The sequence below is a fragment of the Chelmon rostratus genome, chromosome 9, assembly GCF_017976325.1.
Source record: "Chelmon rostratus isolate fCheRos1 chromosome 9, fCheRos1.pri, whole genome shotgun sequence".
Classification (NCBI taxonomy): Eukaryota; Metazoa; Chordata; class Actinopteri; order Chaetodontiformes; family Chaetodontidae; genus Chelmon; species Chelmon rostratus.
This window is the reverse complement of record NC_055666.1, coordinates 16,695,716-16,722,934: the sequence shown is the minus strand read 5'-3', so window position 1 is coordinate 16,722,934 and position 27,219 is coordinate 16,695,716. Positions and strand designations below refer to the sequence as shown.

The 27,219-nt window shown below is 43.5% G+C and overlaps 1 protein-coding gene across 1 annotated transcript; it reads left to right on the top strand.

The window, feature by feature from the left end:
* The first annotated feature begins 18,385 nt into the window (after nt 1-18,385).
* On the top strand, nt 18,386-26,913 carry scyl1 (SCY1-like, kinase-like 1). The gene is made up of 18 exons (XM_041943956.1): nt 18,386-18,561; nt 19,241-19,381; nt 20,149-20,271; nt 20,373-20,599; nt 20,807-20,897; nt 21,476-21,631; nt 21,894-22,052; nt 22,291-22,398; nt 22,639-22,752; nt 22,874-23,029; nt 23,147-23,335; nt 23,564-23,639; nt 23,765-23,962; nt 24,498-24,646; nt 24,750-24,839; nt 25,161-25,481; nt 26,013-26,091; nt 26,200-26,913. Exons 1-18 carry the CDS (start codon nt 18,454-18,456, stop codon nt 26,322-26,324), a joined length of 2,610 nt encoding a protein of 869 aa, XP_041799890.1. The 5' UTR covers nt 18,386-18,453; the 3' UTR covers nt 26,325-26,913.
* Nucleotides 26,914-27,219: the final 306 nt, after the last annotated feature.

Genomic DNA, 27,219 nt, shown 5'->3' with positions numbered 1-27,219 from the left:
AGGGACTTCTTTCACTTCCTGCTGTCGGCACCCCGTGTTTAAACGGTATGAAGGCTGTGACCCTCTGCGGACCTGCTTCTGATTTTGTCAGCCAATCATGTGCTGCTTCATCCGTTTTAGGAGCGTGGGATTGGCCTGCTTGTGGAGCGGTGGTAGAATGGCTGACTGGAGTAGGGGTCGTCAGAAACTTCTGTATGGCCTCAGGGGAATCAAAGTGCTTCTCCAGTAACTCCTTTATCAAGCACGGCACCTGTGGTTGACACACCAAACATAAACATGAACTCTGACTTCAATCCATGCAAAAGAGGAAGAAATACAGCCTCACCTGCATTGTTCCAGGTTATTTTGTGTCTTTTTGCAACATTTTTGCAAATGATTGAACATTAATTTTATAAAATTCAACACAGATTGAAACAGAGGGATCCTGAGCAGTGTCGGCTTGTGGCTCCTTGTCACAGCTTTCAGATGTCTATGAGTTGCTATCAGTTCTACTAAAGAGACATTTCTCTTCAAAACTTCTCTCATAGTTTCCATTTTCAATTTCTGTTCAAATAATCAAATATATATAAAAAATATAGACAATATGGAAACAGATTTAGAAGTAGAGCTAATCTGCTAGAAAGCATATTTGAATTGTTTTCTATTTTTATTTAAACTTATGCTGGCTGAAGTGAGCTTTGTGCAGCTGTTTATGTAGGAAAAAAGCAAAACACAAGCAAATAAAAAGAAATCAGACTCAATATCAGCAGTTACTCACAGTTAAAGGATCAGGAGCAGTCACATCCTGAGTTTTTTTGAGTTTCCAATGAGAAATGTTTATAACTGTCTTTAATAACAGCCACTTAAATTAGAGTGTCTATCTTTGGGACCCTGTGACCCCTTGCAGCACCAGGCCTGTGCCTGGTTGGCCTGTCCAAAAATTTGTTCATGCTTTAATGCACATAAGCAGACAAAAATAGGTATATGATCTTTACTTGAGTGTGATAAAGCACTCAAACTGAGATAAGAGAAGAAGCCACCTCAAACACATGCACAGACGTGAATGTTTGGACGCTGGCTGATGTGGTTTCATAATATTAGATTTCACATAGTCAAATAAACCACCTAACCAACAATTAAGACTAATCTACCCCGATAATGCATTTAGTAAAACATTTTCAAACTGTCGCTGTGTCTTCTGTATCTACTTCCACTATGTGTAAGTGAGCCTGGACGTCCAGTAGATGGCACTGTGCTCACATTGATGTTCTCCAGGGCTGCCATGGTCCTGTGGGCGTCCTCCAACTCTGAGCTCAGCTGCGACACTCGGTTTAGTAGGTACTTCCTCTCACTGCTCAGGCTCTCTGACTGCACATGCGCAAACACACGCAAAACACACCGAGACATACAAGAAGGTGGCATTACAATGAAAGTAGGTCAGGGTTTGTGAATGCAGGGAGACAAAATCCCCTCTTTTATCATTCCATTGAGTCTTCTCACCGCTATGTGCAGGTGTTCCCCCAGCAGGTTGTTGGCCTGCTTGGTCCCAGAGTGGGTCTCTAGAAGGCTGCAAAAACCACAGAAGAAAGCAGAATAAACCATGCAACTTGAATGACCTATTATTAGTGTTATTTCTACACACACCACTCTACCATATTGTTTTTTTTTTATATCTAGGGTTAAAGACAGTTGTTTGTCGGGCCGAGTGGCAGCCACAAACCCTTCTAATCAATATGCAACAGCTGACACCAAACTGGAGCCCAGTGTGAGGTGACCATTCACTCCATTTGTCTGTTGCAGGAGGTGTGGTATGTGCCTGCGAGGCCGCAGCTGTTGTTTGGTGGTAAATACAGGCTTGATAAGGCTCGGGTCACGGCAAGCCTCTCACTGGCGAGTGTGAAGGGAAAGGACAGATGCCTTGAGCCTCCTGTCTCTGCTGGCCAGGGAAAATGTGTCACTGCAGAGCAGAAAAGACCCACAGAAATGTACAGGAGCTACATGCAGTATGTTCCATGGGTCAATTAATCTATACACACTGTTATGTAAAGTCATAGGTTGACTTGATGGCTTTTTATTGATTACAATTGGCTCTGTAACCGGTGTGTGTGCACACATCACACCATTTCAGCCTGAATCAGTCCCATGCTGTTCTTTATGTACTACAATGGAAGCGATGTTGTCCTGCCCCATGCAATCTTCAGTAGTTTTTTGTGCAAACAAGCCAAGGTGTATAAACTGTTAATGCTAATCCATCCTGCATGTTGACTTTCCTTCTGTTCGTGATGCCAAACCTTTTATATTTCTCCTTGACATGGCTGAGCTCGTCCCTGGTCCTCTGCAACTCCGCCTCCAGGCTCTCGATGCAAACCACAGTCTGCAACAAGTTCTGGTGAAGATCTGAATTCTCCTCCTGCAGCGCCCTGAACACAGAGGCATGATGGGAGATTACGTTTTGTTTGAGAACATATTTACAATAGAGATTATTTAGTTGCCCTCTTGGATCTGGATACCAATACCTATACAGTAGGCATATAATCAAGGTCCAGAGTTTAAAGAGGCTGTCATTTAGTGACCTCAAGAACCATTCCAGATGAGTCGTTCTCTCAGATGCCTCCAGGTTTTGAATCTATTCCTCATGCACAGTCAGGATTTTTAAATATATTTTTTGATTTTGAAGAAAAATCCATTCTTACTGCCACATGTTATATTATGCTGATATCAACTTCATTACAACACACAAGGCTTTGGCAAAATAATAAAAACAGGGCTTTGACTCTCAAACAAACACTACAAAGATGGCTGCTACACAGGTTGAATGCCAGCAAAAGAATCAAGACTCAAAAAGATCAGATCATCTGTGCATCAGCCAAATTGTTCTAAATCATATTAGAGGAATAGAGTGGAAAGACTGCATGAATGGACATGTAGTACATACGGGAGGGCTTTCATTTGGTGTTTATGTTATTTTGTCCTACTTATCTTTAGTTTCTCACATATTCTTATAACTACACAGAGATGGTTATATAAAGGAGTTCCATAACAACACCTCTTCCTGTTAACAGCGGAGCGGAGGCAGAGAGGATGCTCATTCATGCGATCAATAACCACTGACCCATCAGGAGATAGACAGAGAGAGAACAGAATGAGGTAGAGAGAAATGTATGAAAAGCATCACTCAAAATGTGAAGCAAGCAGGCAGGAAATATATGACACACTTACTGGAGACGATCGGCATCACACAGCGTGTCCTAGAAACAGAATAAAAGGAAGATAAGAGAATAATACTCATGCAGGAGGCATTAGGTGATTTAGGATATAATACTAGCTTTGTTTGCTTTTCATACAGAGTAATCCATAAGTATTTGGACCAACTTCAGATTTAATTTGAGGGCATCTACATCCACCTTCCATGACCCCTGTCAAACTTGTGGACATTAACACTCCCTAAACTCCCTTGCTGGACGTCAGAACCTCAGCCTCATTGTTTCATTTGAATTCCAGCGTGCTGGAGTAGAGCCAAAGCAATGAAAAACACACCGCTGTCCAAATACAACACGCACTGCAGATATCCACTGTAAGCATGCGAACAAAGCCATTTAAAGCTGCTGATCTGAGTCTGCAATGTGCAGCAACATGCCGAGCGACTGATTGCAGGCCTGGTGCTGTAGGTGAAAAAGCACAGATACGTAAAGAACCATAAACAGGGCGTCACATCCATCTTTCCATCCAGTTATTTTTGTGTACACACTCATTGCTGGTCAGGGTTATGAGAGCTGGAGCCTGGCCCTGCATGCATTGTGTAAAAGGCAGAATACACCAAGGATGGGCCATCAGTCCATTACTGAGGACATGACAGATTGAATAAACCACAGAGTTATGGCAGACCAGCGCCCGCAAATGGATTGATTGATTAGTTCTGAGAAACTGAAGTGTTGCTGGGATTTTCCCTTTTGCATGTGTGATTTTGTACATGTAGGTGTGTGTATGTGTGAATTCACCAAACCTTTACTTGGCAAAAACTCTGACCACATACAAAAAGGCAATGTTATGTAATATTATGTCTGTTTAGCAGTACATGAGAGTGCAAGCCTGAGCAGATTCTTACATAAGAGCAATGTGATACGTGCTCTTATCCAGCCAGCTCACCATCACAGTTTGCTCAGTGCTGGCTGCCACTGCGAGCTGGTGTGAGAGATTTCTCTCAGCTCATGTATGATGTGCATTGTAACTTTCTCTGCCAACAAAGTGGATTCACTGAGCATTCGGTTGATCAAGGCTGATCCCTGAAAACAAACAACTGTACCATTTTAACTACTGTACTGATAAATCGGGTAGTTTCAGCAGGAGTTTCCCTTAAAAGCACAGGACTGTCATCTACTGCATTGCTGAAGAATGACTCAGCTTGCAATGCGTAGTGTTTGACACATCCCACACAGCCTGTGACTCAGCTACACTGCGTCTGCAAGAGAGGAGCAACGCTCTGTTCGTTCAGCTCATCCTGTTCTTTCTGCACAGATATCTGTTTGAAATTGTTTGGTTTACTTGATTTGAGTCGCTTTTTCACATGTCTTGAACACAACACAACAGTTCTGATTCATGTCTTTCTCACAAATGGCCCGTTTCAAGGCCATTTGTGGCATAATGCTACGGTTTCTTCATCCCTTTGTTTAAAGTCATTGATTTTACATGATGAACATTTTCCAATTACCACATATCATATAAGTAGATATAAATAAATCATATGAGATGTGGAAGAAATATAATTTCTTAGTAAATCATAACTTATTTCCACTGCGATCCTCAAAGACTGGCAAATGAAACAAGCTTATTCAGTAATTAATTTGAATATATGTATAAAAACATGTGTTTATGTGTTTAAAATATTTAGAACCGTGATGTTAACACCCAAAACACAATTTTTTAAATGATTCCTGCCCTTAAGGGTGGTGAATATCAGTAGACAAGCTTATGACATTCTAATAACCATACATGCATATGTGTTTAGAGCATTTTAATTATGATTATCAACTAAAGCATGTTTTCATTCATGTTCCCTGACTTTTGTAAACTGGTGTAAGGTATGCAAGCTGTACTCAAGTCATTTTTCTACCCTCTTGAATTTGGAAAGAAATTCTATTAAAGTAAACTCACCCTGCATTGTTTAGAGTGCCCCATATGCTGCGAATGGTGTCGACCGCTGTGCTCCGAGCTGTGGCTGGTGGCCGTGGAGGCCGTGTCTCTGGCCCTGGGTGAGTCCGATTTTGTGGATGAAGATTCGGATCCGAAGCCCGGCCCTGCAGCAGGGCCAGGGTGCACGTGTTGAGGCTGGTGCTGAGGGAAGTGCTGGGTATGTTGACCGTAGGAGGCAGCGGGCTGCTGTTTGCGGTGGTGGCGTTGTTTGGGCTGGCTGGGCTCTGGGCTGGTGCTGGTGCCATCTGTGAGGTGAGGGCCACTTCGAGCACATCTGACCCCTGACGAGGGGCCCCCAGTGGGCGACGGCCTCCTGTCTTTACGGTTGCTTCCATGGTGTGTACTCTGGCTGGGAGAGTGGGGGTAGTGATGAGGCGGGGGGCTACCGTGGTGGTTCTTAGCTGCATATGAGATCAGTTTGTCGGGGTTGGAGCAGTCGGAGTGTTTCCGAGAGCTGCTGTGAGCTGCTTTCTCCTGCCTGCTGCGCTGTTTCGGATGCTGCTCCCTCTCCTCCCCTGAGCTCTCTCTGTGCTTCTTGGGTGGCAGCTGAGGCTTCACTGGGCCAGGTGTTTGAGTTGGAGCGGGTGTCTTCCCAGTTGCTTTGTTACTGCTCACACCCAAGCTGGTGAGATCTGATGGACTTATAACCTGTTTTGTAATCTCATCTAGAAAGGCTGAGAATTGCAACTTCCCCTGCACAAAATTTGCCCTGGCTCGCTCTACCTCGACTTGGGTGATCCCTTTCCCCTTCACTCCACTGGGATCTTGTCCTTTGGGAACTCTTGGGGACAGCACCTCCATCGACTTAGCCTTGCGAATGTCAGTATGAGGCTCTTTGTTTTTGAGGATGCCTTTGCTGGGTAGCTGGCTGGAGGACACTGCTCTCTTGGGGCCCCTCGAGACCCCTAACAGAATGTCCTCCTCGCTGAAAGCCAGGCTTCGGTTCAAACTAACTGTCTTATACAGAGGTCCATAGTTCATGTGCGGTGCTCTGGAGTGTTCCCCTCCGAGATCACTTTCATTACCCTGCAGAGGGCCTTCATCGCTTCTGCTGTGACCTCTGTCAAGAGAAGAAAAAACACGCTTTCCCCTCTTTTGTGAGCTCCCATGTATCTCACTAGAAACACTGCCGTTTTTATCATGTTTTATGGTGGCAAAGACGATAGGCTCTTCTTCCCTGAAGCCTCTGCGCACATCTGCGATGTTAGAGCAGGACAGGGAATGCTGTGGCTGCTCAGCATGACGAAGAGAGAAGGGATCATTTGCACTCTCCTCTGTGTACCAGGAAGAGAAAGAGGAGGAGGAGGAGGAGGAAGAGAGGGAAGAGGAGGAGGCCCTGGAGACGGGTGTTTCATGGTTATAAAGTATCTCATCCTCTTCGCTGTGGTGGAATTGTTGTGTTTGATGACGATGGTGGGCATCGTGATGACGGCCATCATGGGGATAGTGACCATGCTGATGGTGACGGTGTCGCCCATGGCTTTCATCCGTATTTCTGTCTGTGTCATCGAACATTGTGTACCTATAATACAAGAGCAAAGGAAAATGAGTGGTTTTAATGACGCAAAACGCAGATGTAGCTTTCACTCTATATGATTACAAATGTGGCAGACTGGAGGGAAACATCCTACCTGTGTGACTGAGGGTCTTGGTGATGGTGAAGGTGATGGTGGTGGTGGTGCTTCCGCGGCTTCATGATCTCATCCGGGCCACAGGGGCTGTGAACAGGTTTGAAAAACTTCTCCATCACCTGTCTCCTCCTCGGTGGAGGGCTGCAGATGCCGTCCTTGGTTGGACTGACAATACAAGAGGCACTGATGGTGATCCGTGTTGGTACTCAGCTGTTTCCTCTGCTCTGCAGCACTGTTTTTTTATTTTTGACAATCTTTTACTCTGTAAGGATACAACTTGTCTGTTGATGTCAGAGATCAACGCTTCAGACTGGACCTACTGCTGTTTCTCACCACAAAAATAGGTACAGGATGTGGAAAGGTATTCTGAAAAAAAATTCTATTCTAAACTAGCTAATAAGGAGTTCAGTCCTCAGAAGGTTTCCTTGCAATAGTAGCTACAGAAAATAAATCCCCAAGAGTTTCAGCAAAGCATCCAGTTTGTCCAGATTGCCTCTACCTACATAAACAAGTTGGTCTGCCTCGACGGCTAGCTGCAGAATAATGGAGTCACAGCTCGTGAGTAGCAATGTATAAATTCCAGGATGGTAGCTTGATTTTGAATCAGGCCTGATGTAACAGCTGGGTGCTCATTGAACCAGCTGAAAGAGCAAGACCTTTGTCCTCATACAGGGGACGATCGAATCAAGCCCTGTGGGATAGGATCTCTATCAGGGTTCATTTAACCCACTGATGTATCTTACAGAAGTGGAGTTTGCCCATATGTTTGTGCTGCCTCATGTTCCATACTTTATGTTCATATCCTATATTCTTGCGTGACATCTGTTGTTTACTTTGTTTTCACCAGTTTTATTCATATACAAAGAGCAAATATGGGCATTAACCAGATATATTGAACTGCCCACAGCTTCCCCATTGATTTTGAGAGGTTTCCTGTTGCTATGAGGCTGACGCCTGCATAATTACACTTACAAGGGGTGGGTGATTTGACAATGTATACCATGGGACAATTTGTCATTCACCATCAGAGATTAGGCCTATATCATATGATTTGTATTGTAGCGGCTATCTCTTTAGTGTATCTGGTGGTATATCACTGCTGCCAATGATGCAAAACTGTAATCAAGACTGTTTATACTCAAGTTGAATTTTTATAAGATTTTTGCATCAATGTGATTGATCTATCAGGTATTCAGTTTGCTGGATTTGCCAAAACATTTTCTCTGTGAAGGCATTTAATTAATAAACATCTTCTCAAATGATTTTCCACATTTGCGGCAGTGTGTTTAATTTCACAGCTCCACCTTCGACGGAGCCCTATTTAAAAAAAATACCAGTTATTATCACGACCTGTAACTGAGTCACTCAATGCAAATTAAGAAGGACTCCTTCATAATGGCTTTGATTAACAAGTATCACACCTAGCCACACACAACCTATAGCATGAAAGGCCTTGGTGTGGCATCGTTATCACATGTGTGTGACACTGACTATATCCTGTCTAACAACTGTGAAAAAGATCAATTCATTAGGGTTGGGTGGGGCTGAAACTCATGCACAGGATGACTCCCTACACCCGGCTGGTGTGATCAATGGCATGGAGCTATCATGAGAATAGTTACATAAGGGAGTTTGCCCAGACTTGTCCAGGGTACTGTAATCAATGCTGAAAACCAGCTCATCGGATGACAACACAGGGGAGGGAGAGGGAGTTTTCAAGTACTGGGACAGACATGACAAATGGGTGTTTACTGCACCCTCTGCTGGTGAACAAAAGTAATTTTCATTTTGGCATCCTGTACTGGTAATTTTCCACCCTGCCACAGCAACACACTCTCAGGCACTGGATGTTTCTGGTTATTTCTAGTTTGATCACGTACACTCTGTAGACTACACTAACACTGCAATGGCGTATCACTTGAGTAAACGTTACACTTGGTACTGAATCCTAAATTAATACCAAGAATGCTTGTGTAAATGAGTCAATACCTTCATAATAGCCTCGATTATGATACCACGGGATACATTTCATGAAAACGTACTGCACCAGCAGCTTTTACGACAACTACTGAGTTTCCTCCATAGAGAAAAACGTGTTAATACAGGCCATCCAAGTTACAGGAGATGAGTTGGCTGTTTTCTATTGTTCGTCAATCACAAGCAGCAGCACATCATTGCGGTAAAGGGAAAGTAGATCCGCCAATTCAACCATGGTATTCTAGTTTGATCCGGTTTGTCGGACCATATAACACACAAGTAAAGATTAATCCGCATAGTCGTTCCTGTGACGTCAGCTGTTTTGACTGTTCGTTGCAATGCTGCATTGTGTTCAAAATACGTCTTTTCTATTTTAATTGACCTCACTGTTTTGCGTTCTCAAACACTGAAGTTAACTGACTATATCAACACAATCATACTGTGCTTACTCGCTGTGTTACTGAGCCATTTGAAAAGGACATCCTCTTTGTGAATTAGTAATATCTTAAAGAATATGTCATTAATATTTCCCCCACGCCGATTCATTTATTGACTTTTTGTTTCGAACTCGACTCGATAGTTGCAATCGACATTTATGAATGTTTTTTTTTCATGTGAGAGTGGGACTACTTTTCATCGGATGAATATCTCCTCTTGCTGTAGCCGAATCACCGAAACAGTATAAATACCGCTGACGCCATTTCAGCTCACACTACATTGCTACGAATTCGTCGTGATTTGAGGCGTCGCAGGTTAAACAAATCTTGTTTTTCTTCCTTCTAATACTTCGAGATTTAGTCGTTACTAACGAACTTATGCCGTTTCGTACTACCTACCATGGTATTTGCGAATAGTTTGAATTAAGTGTTTGTCGGAGTCCGTGAACATAGGCCCTGTCTCGAACGCTGTAAACGTTAGCTTCAATTTAAAGATTCACAATATACCTGGTAGTGTTTTTTAGCAGGAGTTTTTATTGTTCAATAACGTAACGCTCCAGCTGTAAATGTCAGTGAAATTTAGCTTCGATTCGAAGTCGATGCTTTATTTTTTTCCGACACTTATCGTCAGTTAGCTGTCGAGCTAAAGACAGGCTACGCAAGTCAATTATAGCGTCGAGTTAATGCTAACGTTGTCTCGCCATTTCTCTCAAGCGTTCGTCTTGTTGGCTTGACGTTTTAAATATTGTCACGATAGCTTTAACCGACATGTATTTTGTAAAGAATCGAATCCAAATTATTTTGCTTATCCGGAACGGTATTTGGCCCAAGATGGCAGCTGTGACGTAGCAGTCTGTAAATGGTGGCTATTGGCTGATTTGAAAAAAGCGTGACGTACTGTCACTGAATTGGATAGGGAGTGGTCAGGATTTTACCAACGGCAAGTCTTGACATGTCCTCAGAGCTGCATCCAGCCACCGCAAGTATTTGCTTTGTTAGCCTTTAATAGCCGATTTTGTAAGAAAGATTGAACAAAATAGCCCTTTATAGATGTACTTAAGCAGTGAGGTGAGATGCTGACTAGGTTTGAGTTGACCGGAATGTCAAAATGTTGCTTAAGTGAAGGGCAGATAGACTTTAGAGTCAACATGCAAAGATTCATCAAAAGAGCAGTTTGGCTTTGAATAGCAATAATATGCTAGTTGTCACATGAACATCTCATGTCAATAGGGAGGACAGAAGAACCAGTCTGAGATTAAATAGAACCATAGCAGGACGTTAATAATGAAAATTAGGTCTTTTAAACCAGCTGAATAGAATTGGGTTGTGTTTCATCCAAACAAGTGGTTGTTTGTTAACCAAAGAAGCAATCAAGACAATCAATTTTTGAGCATATTTAAAATAAGAAATGAGTTCAGTCTGTGCCTTTGTTCAGGCAAGTATCTTGACACGCTATTAAGCTTTTTTTTGTAACTCCACAAGTGAGGTTTTCATTTGTTTCCTTTTTTGCTGGGGATCTTCATGTTTCAAATGATAGTATTACCTTTGACCAAAGAAAGGAGGGCTGCAGTTTCTAAAGTGGCTTGGGAAAAAAAAATCTGTTTTACCTGAGCATTAGCTCAAGGAATCACAGGCTGGGGTGATTCAGTATGGACTTTTTTGTTTTCAGTCGTCAACGTTTTTGCATTGTTTAGAGAAGACAGAAGATTTTTTTTTTTTTCGGGGGGGAAATGGACTGAGTTATCAAGGGGAGGAACGGACTTAGTTATTGGAAGGAAGAATGGACTTAGTTATTAGAGGAAGATCTCAGGACCAGCGTGGAGCAAGGCCATGGGACACGGGGAGGACCAGAGTGGAGCCAGGCAGGACAGGACCAGAGGGCGTGGGAGGACCAGAGGGCATGGAAGGAAAAGCAGAGGGGGCCCAAGAGTGCAGGAAGCAGCAGCAGCTGTCGGCCAGTGTGCACCAGAGGGAGCCAGAGGCGCAGGGCAGGGTAGCAGCACAAAGTGGCCATCGCTGAAGCAGTTGCAGCAGTTCCAGAGCCAGCCAGCCAGCCAGCCAGCCAGCCAGCCAGTGATGAGAGGGTGGGAAAGGGCTCACAAGTGTCTTCTAGCTTCACAAGTTTAAAGCAAGGCGTTGGTTTGTATATTGGGTAGAGGTATCTCTGTAACATTCTCAGGAATTTAGTTTCTAAACTACTTTCCAGAAACAACTATTGTAGAACACAATTTCTCGCACAGCTTTCTCTTCCTCTTTTCAGGCAAGCCGTGTAAAGCGTTATGTACCGTGGTCGCCCCTCCTGTTGTGCGCTGACATGAGTGTGGTGGTGTCTGCTGTGATGAATGCCTTGATAGTGTGCTGACGAGAAGAACATCTTATCGGACTTCTCTACCCCTGCGATCAGAAGTAGTTCCCCCAGCCGACGGGAGAGGCAATCCTTTGTTGTTCATAGGTCTTCCCCAAAGAAGTTTTCCACATTGGAGTGTGAGTGGATGGTCTCCTGTGCGGCCGATTGATGTGTGTATACGGCAACCCTTCGGTGCTTCAACTGCGCCTCAATGGTACAGATCAGCTTCGTCTACCTCTTAACCCGAGCAGTGAGTTAATGCATGAAATGTACACGTGGGTGTAACTATCCTGTACATGAATTCATCATTGCCCATGCTGTCTGGCATACAGTATTTATTATCAAAAGGAAATTGTATTGAACTAATAGTTGATCCTGGCTCGTGAAGATTTTTGGGTAAAGGGGCGGGGGTGGGGGTGTTTAAAACGTGTTTCGAGTTCTTCTTTTCACAGGCCTGGCCCCAAAAAGCTGATCATCGAAAGAATCCCCCATGCTAGCCGCTCGGTACAAGTTGAACTCATCTTATTTGCTATAGTGCTATGGATCAGGATCATGTGCATCCACTGCAGTTTAAAGAGATGTAGGAAGGTATTTGGTATTGTTCAATAAATTACTGGATTGTTTATTAATTCTGCACTATTTGGAACGTGTTGTAAGTGGGTTTTCATGCACATCTCTGGGTAACGGGAGGGGGGTTGTGGGGCGTTAATCAGTCTTTTCCTAGACTTCACAGCTCCGTGTTACCCAACGCTAAACGGATTGAATAGGCAACATCCAGGTGCATCCAACAAGAATCAAGTGGACACTTTGCCGCGCAGGATAGCAACTTCAAAACTAGTCTCCTGATGTAGCAAGAAGCTCTGTGTGGTAATAAGTCTCTTTACTAGCAGTCAATGTAATTCTGTACAGGCTTCAAGTTGCTTTGTGGGGTTGGGAGGGGGCTGTGTATTTGTGACTCTTTCAGATTAAGTTTGTATGGCCCACCCTTCAAAAATCTACAAGCCCACGTCCACAGTTCATAAGGATGGAATCCTTCGCGCTCAGGCTTGCGGTATTTAATTGCTTCTTCTGGAAAATGGCTTCAATCTTTAATGAATTTATAGTCACAGTTTGTGTCCTCGCTAAGGCAGTATTGTAATGCCATAATTGTCTTGTAGTTCTGTATTGTTTCTTTGGAGGGGTATTGTGGGGAGAGAGGCTTTTTCCTTTGCATTTTTCAGTGTGCTGTGTCCTGTGCGCTTTCCAATATCCGAGATCATCAGGAACTCTCCTAACTCATTGTATGTACAAGTTTCCTTGCGCATCGAGCATCACGTAAGGTCACTAAATGTGTCACATTTCTCTTAACATTCATTGTCTGGCAAAATGCCTCCATTGCAATTCCTTTGCAATTAGTTACTATGCCTTGTATTGACAATACAATGAGTGAACTATCTGTAAAGGATTTTCTTATTGCATAATAAATGCATAGCTTGTTGTGATTGAATACGGTTTTGGTATGCATTTGTTCTTTTTGGGGGCTTGTGTGGGGGAGCTTTTCTTGTGCTTTTTCAGGTATGACTAAAGCTTGGAGCTTTGTAGAGCACGGATGTGACCTGCGCTCGAATGACATCCTTTTCAAAGTGGAAATTGAAGGCAGATAAGTTGAATCCATCAAATATTGATGTTGGAAAGCAGAAAATTCTCACCCTAGAGGGGTCACTTTATCTTGAATGGGCTCAACTGCCCTCATTGTTCTTGAAAGCAACTTGCTATACTTGACTGTAGAAATAGCACGGCTGTGCTTTCTTAACAAGAGTCTGGTGATAACGGGAAGATTTGATGGACCTTCATTGATTCTGACGTTATCTGCAGTAAAGCATTTGGGTAAGGATAACAACAGTCAGTTCTACGATATTGTGAGGGGGGGCATAGGGGTGTTTCTTTTCTGCCTCTTTGATCTTTCAGAACAGTCCAAAGGAAGAATGCAGTCTACCTAGGACAACACAGGAATCATCCTGCCCTTTGAAATCAACCAACACGCAGTTTGTGCAAGTGGAGTCAGGTTGTCTTTTGACGTGTATGTAGATTGGAACAGCTAGACCTCAGCTGCTTGCCCTTGCGCAACTGTGCAAGTGGTAGGTTGGTCACATTAAATTTCTCAAATCGTGCAACTGTGCGAGGTTTACAAAATTGAAGTAGCTGAGGAAAGTTGTGCATGGTGCAGCTTTAATTTGGTCTGAAGTGCAGCGCAAATGTGTTGCCTTAGTTTATATTGTGCATTGGTTTTGGTTGGGTGTATTCCTACACTTCTCTTCACAGAAATCAGAGTGCAAGACTGGTTCAAGCACGAGTGAAGTCCTCTAACCTGGAGCATGTAGTAAGATGTTGGCTTAACTTGTCAAAATAAACTTCTGCAATGTTGTAGTTGACAAAATGACATCTTGGAACTGGCTTTATGTTAACCTCAAATCATCAGTAACAACAATGCTTTACTAGCATATTCCTCTTTGGCCATGGGGCCCTATTGCTTAACATCTTAAACCATAAGATGAGTAGAGGTCGAATCTTTGAGTATTGTGTGGTGGGTGTGTTGTGTAGCTCACTCTTTGTTTCAGATCATTCTCGTCTGTCCGCTCCGATCTCGCCTGCCTCTGAATGCAAAGCCATCTGTGGAAGCTGTCAGCGAATATGAGTGTGGCCCCTGAATGAAGTACCAACCCCCTGTGCGCTTGAGCTTAAATCTGAACCCCCCGACGTCCTTCGCAGAAGCCCCGCTCTCTGTGTTTGTGTGTGCCCTTTTCTTTTCCCTTTGGTTTCTCAGGTCAAATTACCTAAAAATTGTCTTAATTTGTCATCTGGGATGGCCTAACCTGTGATGGAACACTGAGAATCCAGTCACATTAAGATCAAGAGCTGCAAGCTTGTCTCGCTAATACTGCATCACTTCAGTCTCATGGGTGCTAAGTTAAGTAATTTCGGTTCCCTTGATTTTTCTTTAACATACCATGGCTTAATGTGTAACTCGACATGTTGCATGCACATCAGCTCTGCATAACATTTTATTTGTAATACACAACAATGTTCATGAAGTCGTTGTCAAACATTGCAGTAGTATTTGGTCAGGGGTTCTCTGGGTGGGGCAACACTCTTCTCTCTTCCTTTCAGATTTCTTGTTCATCTTAACTTGATACTGAGCCAGGCGACTTAAACCTCTGCAGGAAGTCATGGGATGACTTGGTACAGCCAGCCTCTAGGGTACAGTCTTTAGCGTCGCTGTGGTAAATGCTTCTACGCCAGTCGCGGTAAACGATTACCATATTGACATAATTTGTCATGCTGGAATAAGTGTGGGGTGTATGTGGGAGGGGGGTGGGGAGGCTTAAATTGTCTGTCTGTTTTTCCATTACAGCTGTAAACTTGGCAAAGCCTTCCCTGTCCATTTTGACCCGTGAGTCCTGCTGAATTGCAAAGGGAAAACAGCTTTGAGTTTCACCAGGGATGCTGGTATCGTGGTTTTGTTAATATGGATGAAAGGAAATCGTGGAATCAGTCATATGCCAATTCAGTGTCGTGGGGAATGCTGGGGATTGGGGAAACCAGTTGTCTCTTTCTTCTAGTTTCAGCCTCGTGACCAAGCGAAATCCCCATGCGGTGTCAGGATAATATAGCAACCAGGTGTTCGGGGTTTTCTTTTCCTGGAGGAACAAACTTCTAGTTTTGTTCCTCCAGGTTTTGCTTTTGCCCTTAAATACAGCAACAACAAAAAAAAGCAAAAGACTCCGGTGGTGGCACTCCTGACTTTGTCGGGACAGGGTTCAAGCCCCTGCGGTGTCTTGCTTTTTCTTAGTATGCTGTGTGGGGAAAAAGTAATGTAGGCGCTCAAGGATCATTTCATGTATTACTGATCTGAGTAAAATGAGTTTCACAACCAGTTGCTATCAACCTGTATTTATAAAAAAAAAAAAAAAAAAAATGCAGGACCAAGTCAAATGTCATAATGTTGTGATCAGTCAATTTTTCTGTATTTCTGGCCTAAAGGTCCTGGTTAGTTTCTAGTAGAGATGTTGAGCTAATGTGTACAATTCCACTTCACATTTAATGCATGAAGCATAACTGCACAGAAGGTTTGAGGTTTATTATCTAAGATGGTGAAAATGAATTCTAAGAAATGTTGACATTTTTTCTGGTGATTTTTGTTTGTTTTAAAAAAAGTAAATTATACAGAAACATGTTTTTGTAAGAATGTTTAAATGATCAATAAAACTCAATTTTGTTACCCCGGATCATTTGATTTTTCACATTCTCATTGCTACAAATTTTTTCAGTAGTAAAAGCACTTATATGAAGAGGAAATAGTCAGCTGAGTGAAGAGAAGGAGGCGCACATAGAGCCATTAGATAATATCAGGGCCTGTTCGGTTAACTCTTGCTCCACTCCTGCTGTTTGCTTCCTCCCACTCTTTTGGAAGTGGCCTCCTGACCTGTCAACAACCTGACTTACTTAGTTAATAAAAGTGGTCATCAATGCTGAACAGTGGGGATGAATAATGAGCCCGAGCAGTCCTCTTCTGATACATTTACTTCGTTTCATATTTGAAAATGCAGTTATGAACAGCTAGACAAGAACAAGAAAAGGGCTTTTGACTCAGGGGACAGAGAGGAGCAGAAGAGAGTCCAGCGTGAGCTACAATGGAGGATCAGGTGGGCCAAGAACAAAGCGTGAGACTTGTGGAGCGGACTGAAGAACATCTCTGGATTTGGACAGAGTGCTGGAGGGACAGCTGATGGAGACCAGCGCTGGGTGGATAAATTAAACTGTTACTTCAACAGTTTGATTTCCCCTGCCCCCCCCCTCTTCACATGTCTCCAACCAAGCGGGCACTCCCCCCTTCCCCAGACCACCTTCACCTGCCCCCTCCTCCCCCACACCGACACGGACTTCCCAAGAGGGGCCAGAGTCGCCTCCACCTCCTGAGGAGACTGAGGTCCCTCAGAGTGTGCAGACGCCTGCTCAGGACTTTTTATGACTCTGTGGTAGCCTCTGCCATCCTCTACGCTGTCGTCTGCTGGGCCCCGGGCAGCACAGAGCGGGACAGGAAGGCCAGCTCTGTCCTGGGCTGCCCACTGGACTCTGTGGAGGAGGCTGTTGGCCAAGCTCACAGCCATCATGGACAACAGCTCTCACCCACTGCACCGGACTGTAGAGGAGCTGAGCAGCTCCTTCAGTGGCCGACTGAGACACCCTCAGTGCAGGAAGGAGCACTATTGCAGGTCATTCATTCCCACCGCTGTCAGACTGTACAACTTGAATGTATAGTTATTATGTGCAATAACCCCTGTTCTTCTCTGATTACAAACATCCAAATCCACTACTGCTGGGCAAATGACACTTTCTTTGACACTTCCTATATTTTTTTTCCCTCTAACTTACTACACATAAGATACCTTATTTTCTTTATCTTTTTTACATTTTTGAAATTATTTTTGTGGTTTTCACAGTTGTAATTTATTGCTCTGTTTGTTCTTATTTGCACCTTTATTGTTCTTGTTCTTCCTATTGTTCTTTTTTGCATGCTTATTGTTCTTATTTTGCTTCTGTAAGAGTGAATTTCTCCACTGTGAGATTAATAAAGTCTTATCTAATGTAATCTAACTATGACATGCTTCAGTTACACAAATCAGGAGGAGCAGATACCCCAAAACACAGACCACCATGGCCCAAAAACTTGCAGCTGAGCATGTAGTTGTGCAGCACAGAGTTGTTTCTGTTGGAGCTTCCAATAGCTTGTTGATACATGCAGGATAGACAAAACAGAAGATTACTGGGAGGGTCATTTGGGGTTGTGTCAGGCAGTCTGGAAAAATTACTAATAAATTTGTCTAAAATGTATGGTCCTTTAAGTTTCGCTTTGCTGCAGGCGACATTTTAGTTCTAACATTTGCTTTAAAATTTTTTTGGGGGGGACAACCACTTTGTCCTGTTCCCCATATTTAGAGAGCCTGTCTATGTAAAAGTTGAAAATGGTCTTTAAATACTATCACATTTCTGTTGATCATTCACTACTTTGCCCTTTATTTTGTTGTAGTCATTTGAACATGTTCATGACAATGTCAGACATGCAATTCAGATGCAAGGTATATTTCTAAATGGGTCGACAAGGGCTCCAGGGATCAGGAGGGGTCCCTGCGCCAAAGGCTGACTTCTGGTAACATTTTTGGGGGGGAATCAAAGGACTTTCGCAACAAAGAGGCAGCCGTGATGACACCAGTATGATTTGGGTACTGTGGATGAGCTGTACCGAGAGGGGTCTTTTTTCTATACACAAAACAAATATCTCTGGGCCTACATTGACTGCTTGTTTATGGCAATTTGGTTAAACACAAATTTAACATTTATAATTTTGACACCCTCTACAAGACAGCTGCACTAGACAGTTAAGAGTTTATTAGACAATTTTCCAGACAATTTTGTAATTAATCACTCATTTCTAAATACCGTTTTTTAAAATTGACCTGAACTTCGATAGAATGGTGCATTCCTTTGTGTTCAGAAATATGTTACAAAAAAAACAGTTGTGGTTTCCCTGTGCATGTTGGTAACTAATTGGGAATCTCATGCAAATCATCTCCTCACACAAAATCTATCAAATAACAAGTTGACATTGGACAACATCAGCATACGTATTAACGTATTTTCTACTGAAGAATTTTTACTTTACTTATAATTTCATTGCTGTTTAATTTGAATACTTGTACTGAAAGGAACCTATTGCGGAACCAATGGGCACATACGAAGTTTACACGGAGCCATTATACATCCGTGCCATTTGCTAGCTAGTTTCTTCTATCAGTCTGTATAATTCTCCTGTCGCTGTGTCTGTGTGTTTGATGAGGTGTGGAGGAAAGAGGAGATGTGGTCCTTTTTTGCCAGGGATCCTGTCAAAGACTTTGCATATGAAATTCTGCCAGACACCCAAGAAAAGTCTGGAATATGGACTCTACATCGGGGGAAGCGAAAGGTAAAAGTGGCAGATCGCTACCGATCCTGCGCTAACGGGTAGTTAGCCCGCTTCGTTATGGAGGCCTGTCACTTAGCCGGCAAGCTAGCGTTACTGTCTTCGCTACTCCGATTTAGCGTCTAGGCACGACATTTGGTGTCATATCGGCGTGGTTACATGTCACATATATCAGTATCTTTATCCCCGAGTCAATGTCAGTCCTCATTATTTTTTCTGCTTTCTCTACGTATAGCTAGTTATTCGCTAACGAGGTGAGGTCAGGCTTTGTTTACTCCGAGGGACAGACACGTATTTCTCGCCACGTCACCCCGTTTTAGCTGAGTTTTTCACTGTTATCATAATGGTTTTCAAGCATATGATTTATCACATTAACAAGGGTTCCGTCCCCCATCACTACCAGCACTTCACACAACCAACTGTCCTCACTGTTATCCTTGAGCAGCTTAATCTGGACCGTCACTGTCAGCATCATCACTGCAGGGCCGGATTATGGCAAACAAGCCCCAACTTCCTGCATGCTTATTGTCATAACTTTAAAAATCATAGTTCTGTGTTTGAATTCTAAACTCCTGATTAATTTGATTACAACGTATAAACGTTTAACCTGGTAAAGTCAATGGGTTAAATATGGCATGTCAATTATGTGAATGATTCATTGCAACCCAACCTGTCTCCTCAGACCAATGGAGAGCCAGTGTCGGTGTTTGTGTACGAGGTAGCACAAGGAACAGAGCAGCAAACCCAGCTAGCCAAGGCTGCCTTCAAGCGTATGAAGACCCTGCGCCACCCCAACATCCTGGCTTATGTCGATGGATTGGAGGTATGTGTTTGTGTGTGAGTGATTTTGCAGCCATCTTTGGGTCTCCACACATTGTTATGATAATGTTGAGAGGAAAATGTCACCCAGCTTGTTTGCAAAGTAGTTTGTTTACTAGTGTAACTAACATATAATGAGTGTCCATCTGCTTTTCTCTGCATGTTTACATTCAGATAGAGGTGAGTGTGTTTGCCTGTAATATTTGTCCGAAAGTTGTAGTGAGTAGAGTAGAGTACTATATATTGTGAGAAGATTCTTACATTGTTCTCCCAGTGCTTCGTGCTCTACAAGATCATAAAAAAAATCATCCGCTTATGCTGTACTGATTATTATACACTTGAAATTGGTGCATCGATTGCATGATTTACTAAAAGAATGAACTGAAAATCAGTATCAAAAGAAATGTGACAGCTGATTATCAGCTTGGAAGACGGTGTACATTCATTGTCTTCCTCCTTGTCCATAGTATAATTCATAAATCCCTTTTAAATGTTGCTGTGCATAAAAGGCTGTGCTGTGTTTCACTTGCTCTAGTTCATTATCTCAGGTAATAATTTAGTATTACATTTTTTTGCCCTTACATAAAAATCTGTGGTGAAAGCAGTCATGTTTATTATGAAACATTATGAGTTTCATTCAGCCATTGAGTTTGAGTATTTTAGCAGTGAAGCTGGTAATGAATAAAACATAATAAAACATGCACAATAGTTACAAACACACACATAAAGCAATATTAATAATAGTTGATTTCACTTGTGGTTGTTTCACAGACAGAGAAGAGCCTGTACCTAGTTACTGAGCAGGTGACACCCCTGGCAGTCCACCTGAAAGCCCAGGCAGAGAAGGGTGGAGGCGGGGACCTGGAGGTCTCCTGGGGACTGCACCAGATAGTGGTAAGGCTATGAGCCATTTGATATTATCAGGGGAGTCATAGTTCTGCCACCTGTCCTCTGTTAGCTCTTACTCCACTCTTGCTGTTTGCTTCCTCCCACAGAAAGCTCTTAGTTTCCTGATTAACGACTGCCACCTGCTCCATAATAACTTGGGTGTGTGGTCTGTTTTTGTGGATCGAGCTGGGGAGTGGAAGCTCGGGGCCCTCGACCATGTGGCCCCTGAGCAGGGCGACCCAAGCGGGGTTTCACTTCCTACCCCCAAAGCTGTTTACCCAGACATGGAGAAATATGACCCACCAGAGATGCCCAATAGCGGTGGAGAGAAATGGTAAGTGAGGGGTATAAAAAACACAACAGCAAGTCAGAATAATAATAATAACATGTTACACAGGAAGAAAAGGGGAGCAGCAACAGGAATATCTGTATCAGTAAAAGTACCCGAGTAATGTGTTGATGAGATATTAAACCTGGCCCTGGTTTCTGTGTAGTTTTCTGTAGAAACTTTTGTACTGAACTGTGTACTTTTTTGTTGCAGGGCAGGGGAGGTGTGGCGGCTAGGCTGCCTCATCTGGGAGGTGTTCAACGGGCCGCTACCTCGCACGTCGTCTCTTCGTTCACTGGGAAAGGTACGATACCCAGACAGTTACTTTGTGTAATTACTGCACCATTGTCGTTGATTCCATGATGTGTTTCCACTTCAATCTTCTATAGATACCTCAAGATGTCAGATAAACGTCTACTATGCAGTATTTGCTACAAAGGGGGAACTTTATTATTGTTATTTAAACCTTTATTTAACCAGTTGAGATCACAGAATCTCTTTTGCAAGGGAGCCCCGGCCAAGATGGCGTAATTACAGCCTAATACTGGAAAAGCAAAATATTTACATTATTTGGTTGTTTATCTTGCATTAAAGGGCAGATGTTTTAGTCAAGTCAGTTTTATTTATTTAGCACAGTACTACAAACCACAATCTACCTCACACCCCTTTATGTTCTGTACAACATTGAGATTGTAAAGAAGAAATGAACTTAAGAAGATGTGGCAGAGACTGTATGTTCTTGCGCAGTTGCCCTCAAGCGAGGAATTGAACCTCCTGTTCCGTCATGGTTTCAGTGATGGCTGAAAATGATCTTCGTTTGTGACATGGAGAAATGATGTTCATGTAGTTGTGTTCTCTCTCTCATGTCCTCTTTTTTCACAGATTCCAAAGGCCCTGGTCCCTCATTACTGTGAGCTGGTGGGGGCTAACCCCAGAGCTCGGCCCAACCCGGCCCGCTTTCTCCAGAACTCCAGAGCAACTGGGGGGTTTCTCAGCAACAGCTTTGTGGAGAGCAACCTTTTCCTGGAGGAGATACAGGTCCACAGACTTGCCATTAAGGCACACCTTCATGTGTAACAGTGGTGTTCGTATCAGCACCACAATCAGATCTCACCAGTAAAGTCACATTCTAGGGTATCACGATAGATGTGGATCAAGTTTGAATGGGACTGTCCTGTGGGGGTCTTTGTTTACTTTGATAAAGCAATTACCAGCAAGTACCACTTTAAACTGTACCTTAGTATAACTAATAATAGTATATTAGATTATAATATTAGTAAAATTCAAACTTTCACTCCAGATCAAGGAGCCAGCTGAGAAGCAGCAGTTCTTCCAGGACCTGAGTGACAATCTGGACTCCTTCCCTGAAGACTTCTGTAAACACAAGGTCCTGCCTCAGCTGCTCACCGCCTTCGAGTTTGGCAATGCAGGCGCTGTAGTCCTCACACCGCTCTTCAAGGTAAATTCTTACCTCCCTGGCAACTTTAACACCTAATTACATATCAGATGTACCGCAGCCTATCCAGACATCTCTGATCATTTCAGAGTGAAACATAATAAAACCCTTTTTCCAAACAAAGTCATTGTAAAACACGGTTATACTGGTATTAATATATAAGTGCAGATTTCATTTCAGGCCCCCTCCACCCACTTTTTAAAATTTGCCCTGATGTCATCTCCCTCTGTCTGTCTGCCAGGTGGGAAAGTTCTTGTCAGCAGAAGAGTACCAACAGAAGATCATCCCTGTTATCGTGAAGATGTTTTCCTCCACAGACAGAGCCATGAGGATACGACTGCTGCAGCAGGTATGCAAGGCCTATTTCACCTGGCCATCTCATAGGGTGCTCCAGTTTTTATTTTATTTAACTTTCTGTGTACCATTTAATAGGAAGTCTTTGCAGCTCTAGAGCAAGGAAAGAAAACATTAGGTAAAAGGAGGATGAAAAAAACAGCAGGAAATTATTTCCATATCTGTTCTTTTTAGGCCTGTGTTAAAGGACGAAAACATGTATTTGCTCTGACACTGTTTCTTCTCTCTGACTCAGATGGAGCAGTTCATTCAGTATCTGAATGAGGCAGCAGTCAATTCCCAGATTTTCCCTCACGTTGTCCACGGCTTCACGGACACCAACCCTGCCATCAGAGAACAGACTGTTAAGGTAGTTTTCATGCCTAAACAAAGCCACAAGCCACGAGTGTTATTACATATTACTTGTGTATTGGATGTTGTCAGCCTGCTGTAGCCGCAACTCTTGTCTGTTTCTCCCTCTCCCCCACCAGTCTATGTTGCTGCTGGCTCCCAAGCTGAATGAGACCAACCTGAACCAGGAGCTGATGCGTCACTTTGCCCGGCTGCAGGCCAGAGACGAACAAGGCCCGATCCGGTGCAACACCACCGTCTGCCTGGGAAAGATCGCCTCCTACCTCAATGCTGGGGTAAAGTACACCCACATCACTGTGCTACACTTAATTCATTTCATGTAAAACACTTGTACTAAAGTTCAGGAAAGAATCCGTTCAAGTGGAGGAATTTGATTATCCCTCTCTTCACAGACTCGACAGCGTGTTCTGATTTCTGCCTTTTCACGAGCCACTAAAGACCCCTTCCCAGCTTCACGCTCTGCTGGAGTTCTTGGCTTCGCCGCCACACACAACTACTACAGTGTAACAGAGATTGCCGCCCGGATCCTGCCCACCCTCTGTGCCATTACAATTGACACCGATAAGAGCGTCAGGGACCAGGTACACATGACTGGGACCATGGGTCTGGATTCAAGTTAATTACAAATGCTGAAGAACATGAAAGAGCAACATAGTAGTAAATACAGTGATATGACACTCGCCTCTGGCTTATAAATTCAACCTTGTATACTGATGTTCAACCTCTATAGGCCATTTTTTTGTCTTTGCTGGAATATGCTGATGTATTTCTGCTCAAGGTGTTTTCTCCTGCCTTTTTCTCTCTGTCAGGCATTTAAAGCCATCAAGAGTTTCCTTTCCAAGCTGGAGACTGTGTCAGAGGACCCCACCAAGTTGGCTGATATAGGTATGTGATACACTGCACTGAGCTGCAAAGTCTGCTCTCTACTTGAATGTCTCATTCAGCAAGGAAACTAGCGATAACATCTTACATATTTGTATATTTGTTTCTCTGTCACGTCTGTCTTGCAGAAAAGGATGTAGCGTCCTGTGCTCAGCCTGCAGGTGCCTCTTCCAGCTGGGCCGGCTGGGCCGTGACTGGCATGTCCTCGCTAACGTCTAAGCTGATCCGCAACGCTCCAGGGACAGAGGGGGGAGCAGCAGCTGAGGGCAGCGGGCCTGCCAACGACACCAACCCTACCAGTGCCACCGATGAAGCACCTGCACCTGGTAGGATTGTCACATTTCATTTGATTCCTATAACGTTGTTGGACACATGATGGATTTTTTTTAAATGAGGATCGATATCAATACAGCAGAAACAGAGATATCTTCTTTTTTATTCCACACATTAATCTTCCTTGTCAGCACTTGGCACCTACATTACCCACAATGCAACTTGACTGCTGAAAGTTGGATTGGAGGTTTGAGTGTGTTAGGCTAGTAGCAGCTAATGAAGCCTTGAGATGCGAAGCAAAATGAGGAGTGGGCAACAGAGGTCTGATAAGATCACTTATCCTCTCCAACTCCACACCTCCAGTTTTTTTTTTTTTTTTTCATTTTCAAACTTGTTCAGCCCCAAGTGACCCTAACCCAGGTGACATTACTTGAGGCAATTTATCAGATTTCGTGGAACTCCCTCTGGAGCCACAAATGGCTTTGTCCACACATGTAGAGCATGCCCCCCAAGACGTGTAAACACACTTTGATTGTGTATAATTAATGGTATCTCCCTTCAATTACCTTGTTTTTATTTCTATCACAGGTTCTGAAGATAAAACTCAACAAGACTCTCTGACTCACCATGCAGCCTCTCATCGTGCCAACCAATCACAGACTCTTGAAGTAACAGACAATGATGACGAGCCAATAGGAGACCGCTGGGATGAAGAGGAGGACTGGGGAAGTTTGGAGGTACGATTTCACCACTTTTAGCTAAAAAAAAAAATAACTGAGATTATGTTGTGACATAATTGTAATTTCAAATCTCATTAATTAATGACTCTTTCTCTTATAGGAGCCAGAGAAAGCTCACACTGAGCCAGATGACTGGAACACTGACTGGTCAGGAATGGCAGCATCTAAAAAGAAGGCCAGTGACAGAGGGGTATAAGACCTTTAATTTGGATCCATATTATAGCACTGCCTTTAGTGCTAACACTACCCCTTCAATGCTATCAGCATCATAATCTCAATAGATAGATACCTTTATTTTGGTTTCCATTTGTAATCCGAGTAGTATTGACCAATCACGTCCAAGCAGGCTTTGGTTGCATGCAGGTAAACGGTCTGTGTGGAAAGCAAAAGAGGCAGAACATAATGGTTGAAAAGAACTTTGTAGTCAGTGTTCTTCTTTATTTTATTTTAGCCTTTTCTGTCATTTCAGTTATTTTTCATTTCAGTTATTTATCATCCTTCTAATATCTAGGTGGGCCGGTCGTCAGCCTCCACAGCGGTGAAAAAGCAGAGCTCTGACTGGAGCAGCTCAGGCTGGGACGCCGACGACAGCTGGTCCAACGAGAAGGAAGGGCAGGGTCAGAGCTCTGCAGGCGAGGAAGGCTGGGGCAACGACTGGGGGGAGGAGGACACGGACACAACCTTGACCAACACGACGCTCTCCCTGCCCGAAGGGGTGCGGTTAGCCAGCGATTACAACTGGGACACCAGCAACGCAGCCAAGGGGGCCAGTCAGAACGATATATTCGCCAGCGTGTCCCAGAGAAACACAGCCAGCACTGCTGCCACCATGGTGAGGACTGTGGGGGGCAGAAAGACAGGAGAGCAAGATATAGACAGATTAAATTACTGTTGATTTGATTTAAATAAGATGTAAATGTGAATCCTGGAAGTGATGAAAAATCTTGTATTAATAGGGTTAGAACATTCTCAATCTTAGCGATTTGTTTTACAGGTTTAAAGTGCTGGCTCTGTCCAAGGGTTAGAAAAAGTCATTTTCAGAGCTATGCTAGCTGTTTCCCCCTGTGTCAGCTCTTTATGCTAAGCTAAAGTTATCATCTGCTTGTTCTGACTTTATATAACGGGAACAGACAAGAGAGTGGTACCAGTCTGCTCAGGCAATGCTCAGCATTAACGCAAATATGCTTTTTTACCAAATTGAAACCTTTTCCTTTAAATTAGGTCGAAGTATTGCTTTCTCTGGGGGAGAAGTTGATGTGTAGGTCGAGAAAATGTGACAATGAAATGGGCGAAATAGTCAGACATATCTTGATAGTACAAGCATTTCAGTTTAGTGATGTGTGTTGCGTTTTGTCCTCATCAGGGTGGCGAAGGCTGGGGTGCAGAGGCAACAGGGGACTGGGGAGCTGAGGAGAGCTGGGAGTCAGTGGATGGGAACCAGGGTAAGTCTTTGAGCTGCCCCCCTTATTAGAAATATGAACCTTTATTTGCTCAGAATGAGCTGCAAACAGATGACGCCTGTCACATTTACACTATTTGCCTTCAACCAGGTCTCAGTAAGGCCGAGCTGTCCAAGAAGAAACGGGAGGAGAGGAGGAAAGAGCTGGAGGCGAAACGGGCGGAGCGCAAAGCTGCTAAAGGTCCTCTCAAACTGGGCGCACGCAAGCTGGACTGACCGGGGATGCAAAGAAAGATTTGAGGGCGGGAATGGAGTGGGAGGAACATGGACCATGGTAACTGGACCCAGAGCAGTGGATGGAGGCTTGACATTCCACAAAGGACCACACAGAAGTGTTAGCTGCGGAGGAAATACTGTCAGCAGTCGCTGTAATAAAGGCGCCTTGTTTGGTTGAGCAGAGGGAAACATTGTGGTTGGTCAGTAGATGACTCTGCTTCTGACAGATGGGCGAAAAAGCAACAATCCAGCGCTTTAAAAAGGAAATCCAGAAAGACATGAAGCAGCACACAGCAGCACTCCTTGCTGCACAGTTGGTCACACAAAATGTCCCCCCTGTTTTGTTTTTTTAACATACAGCTCATAACGTTTCAGCTGTAAAGTAAATGTATATTAATGGTGCATCTTGTCTTAAAATGACATAAAGAAATTACACTTTTTTTTTAAACGGAGAAATTTATGTAACAGAATTCAAATGTATTATTATACTGAATGTTTTTCAGTGCGCACACACACACAAACACACACAGTGGATATGAATGTTTTAGTTCAGCTGTCACTAAATTACAGTTTCATGACTTAAAATCGATCCGTGCATGCACTTTGTGTTTTTGTGTGGCCTAACAAAAGGTTTCATGGCAAAGAGCTACAGCCATGCTGACTTTACTTTGCACATACAACACTGTATTTTACTGTGCTGGACTGGCCTGACAGGTGACACATTTGACTGGTATCAGATCAGTAAATGTACTGCACTGCAGACACATGATGAGCTCATGGTGGGGATAAGTAGTTAAATTGAGCCTGGAGAACTGGTTTCAAACGTGTGTGTTTACATGTCATTTCCGGTGTCCTAGGTGGGGTAATGCTGTGGTGGAGGGGTTATGACATCAAA

Bases quoted from the DNA above. Each gene is read 5' to 3' on its own strand.
- scyl1 (XM_041943956.1), top strand. From the start codon at position 18,454: ATGTGGTCCTTTTTTGCCAGGGATCCTGTCAAAGACTTTGCATATGAA. The intron at 18,562-19,240 runs GTAAAAGTGGCA...CTGTCTCCTCAG, and splicing joins TACATCGGGGGAAGCGAAAG to ACCAATGGAGAGCCAGTGTC. The intron at 20,600-20,806 runs GTAAGTGAGGGG...TTTTTGTTGCAG, and splicing joins AATAGCGGTGGAGAGAAATG to GGCAGGGGAGGTGTGGCGGC.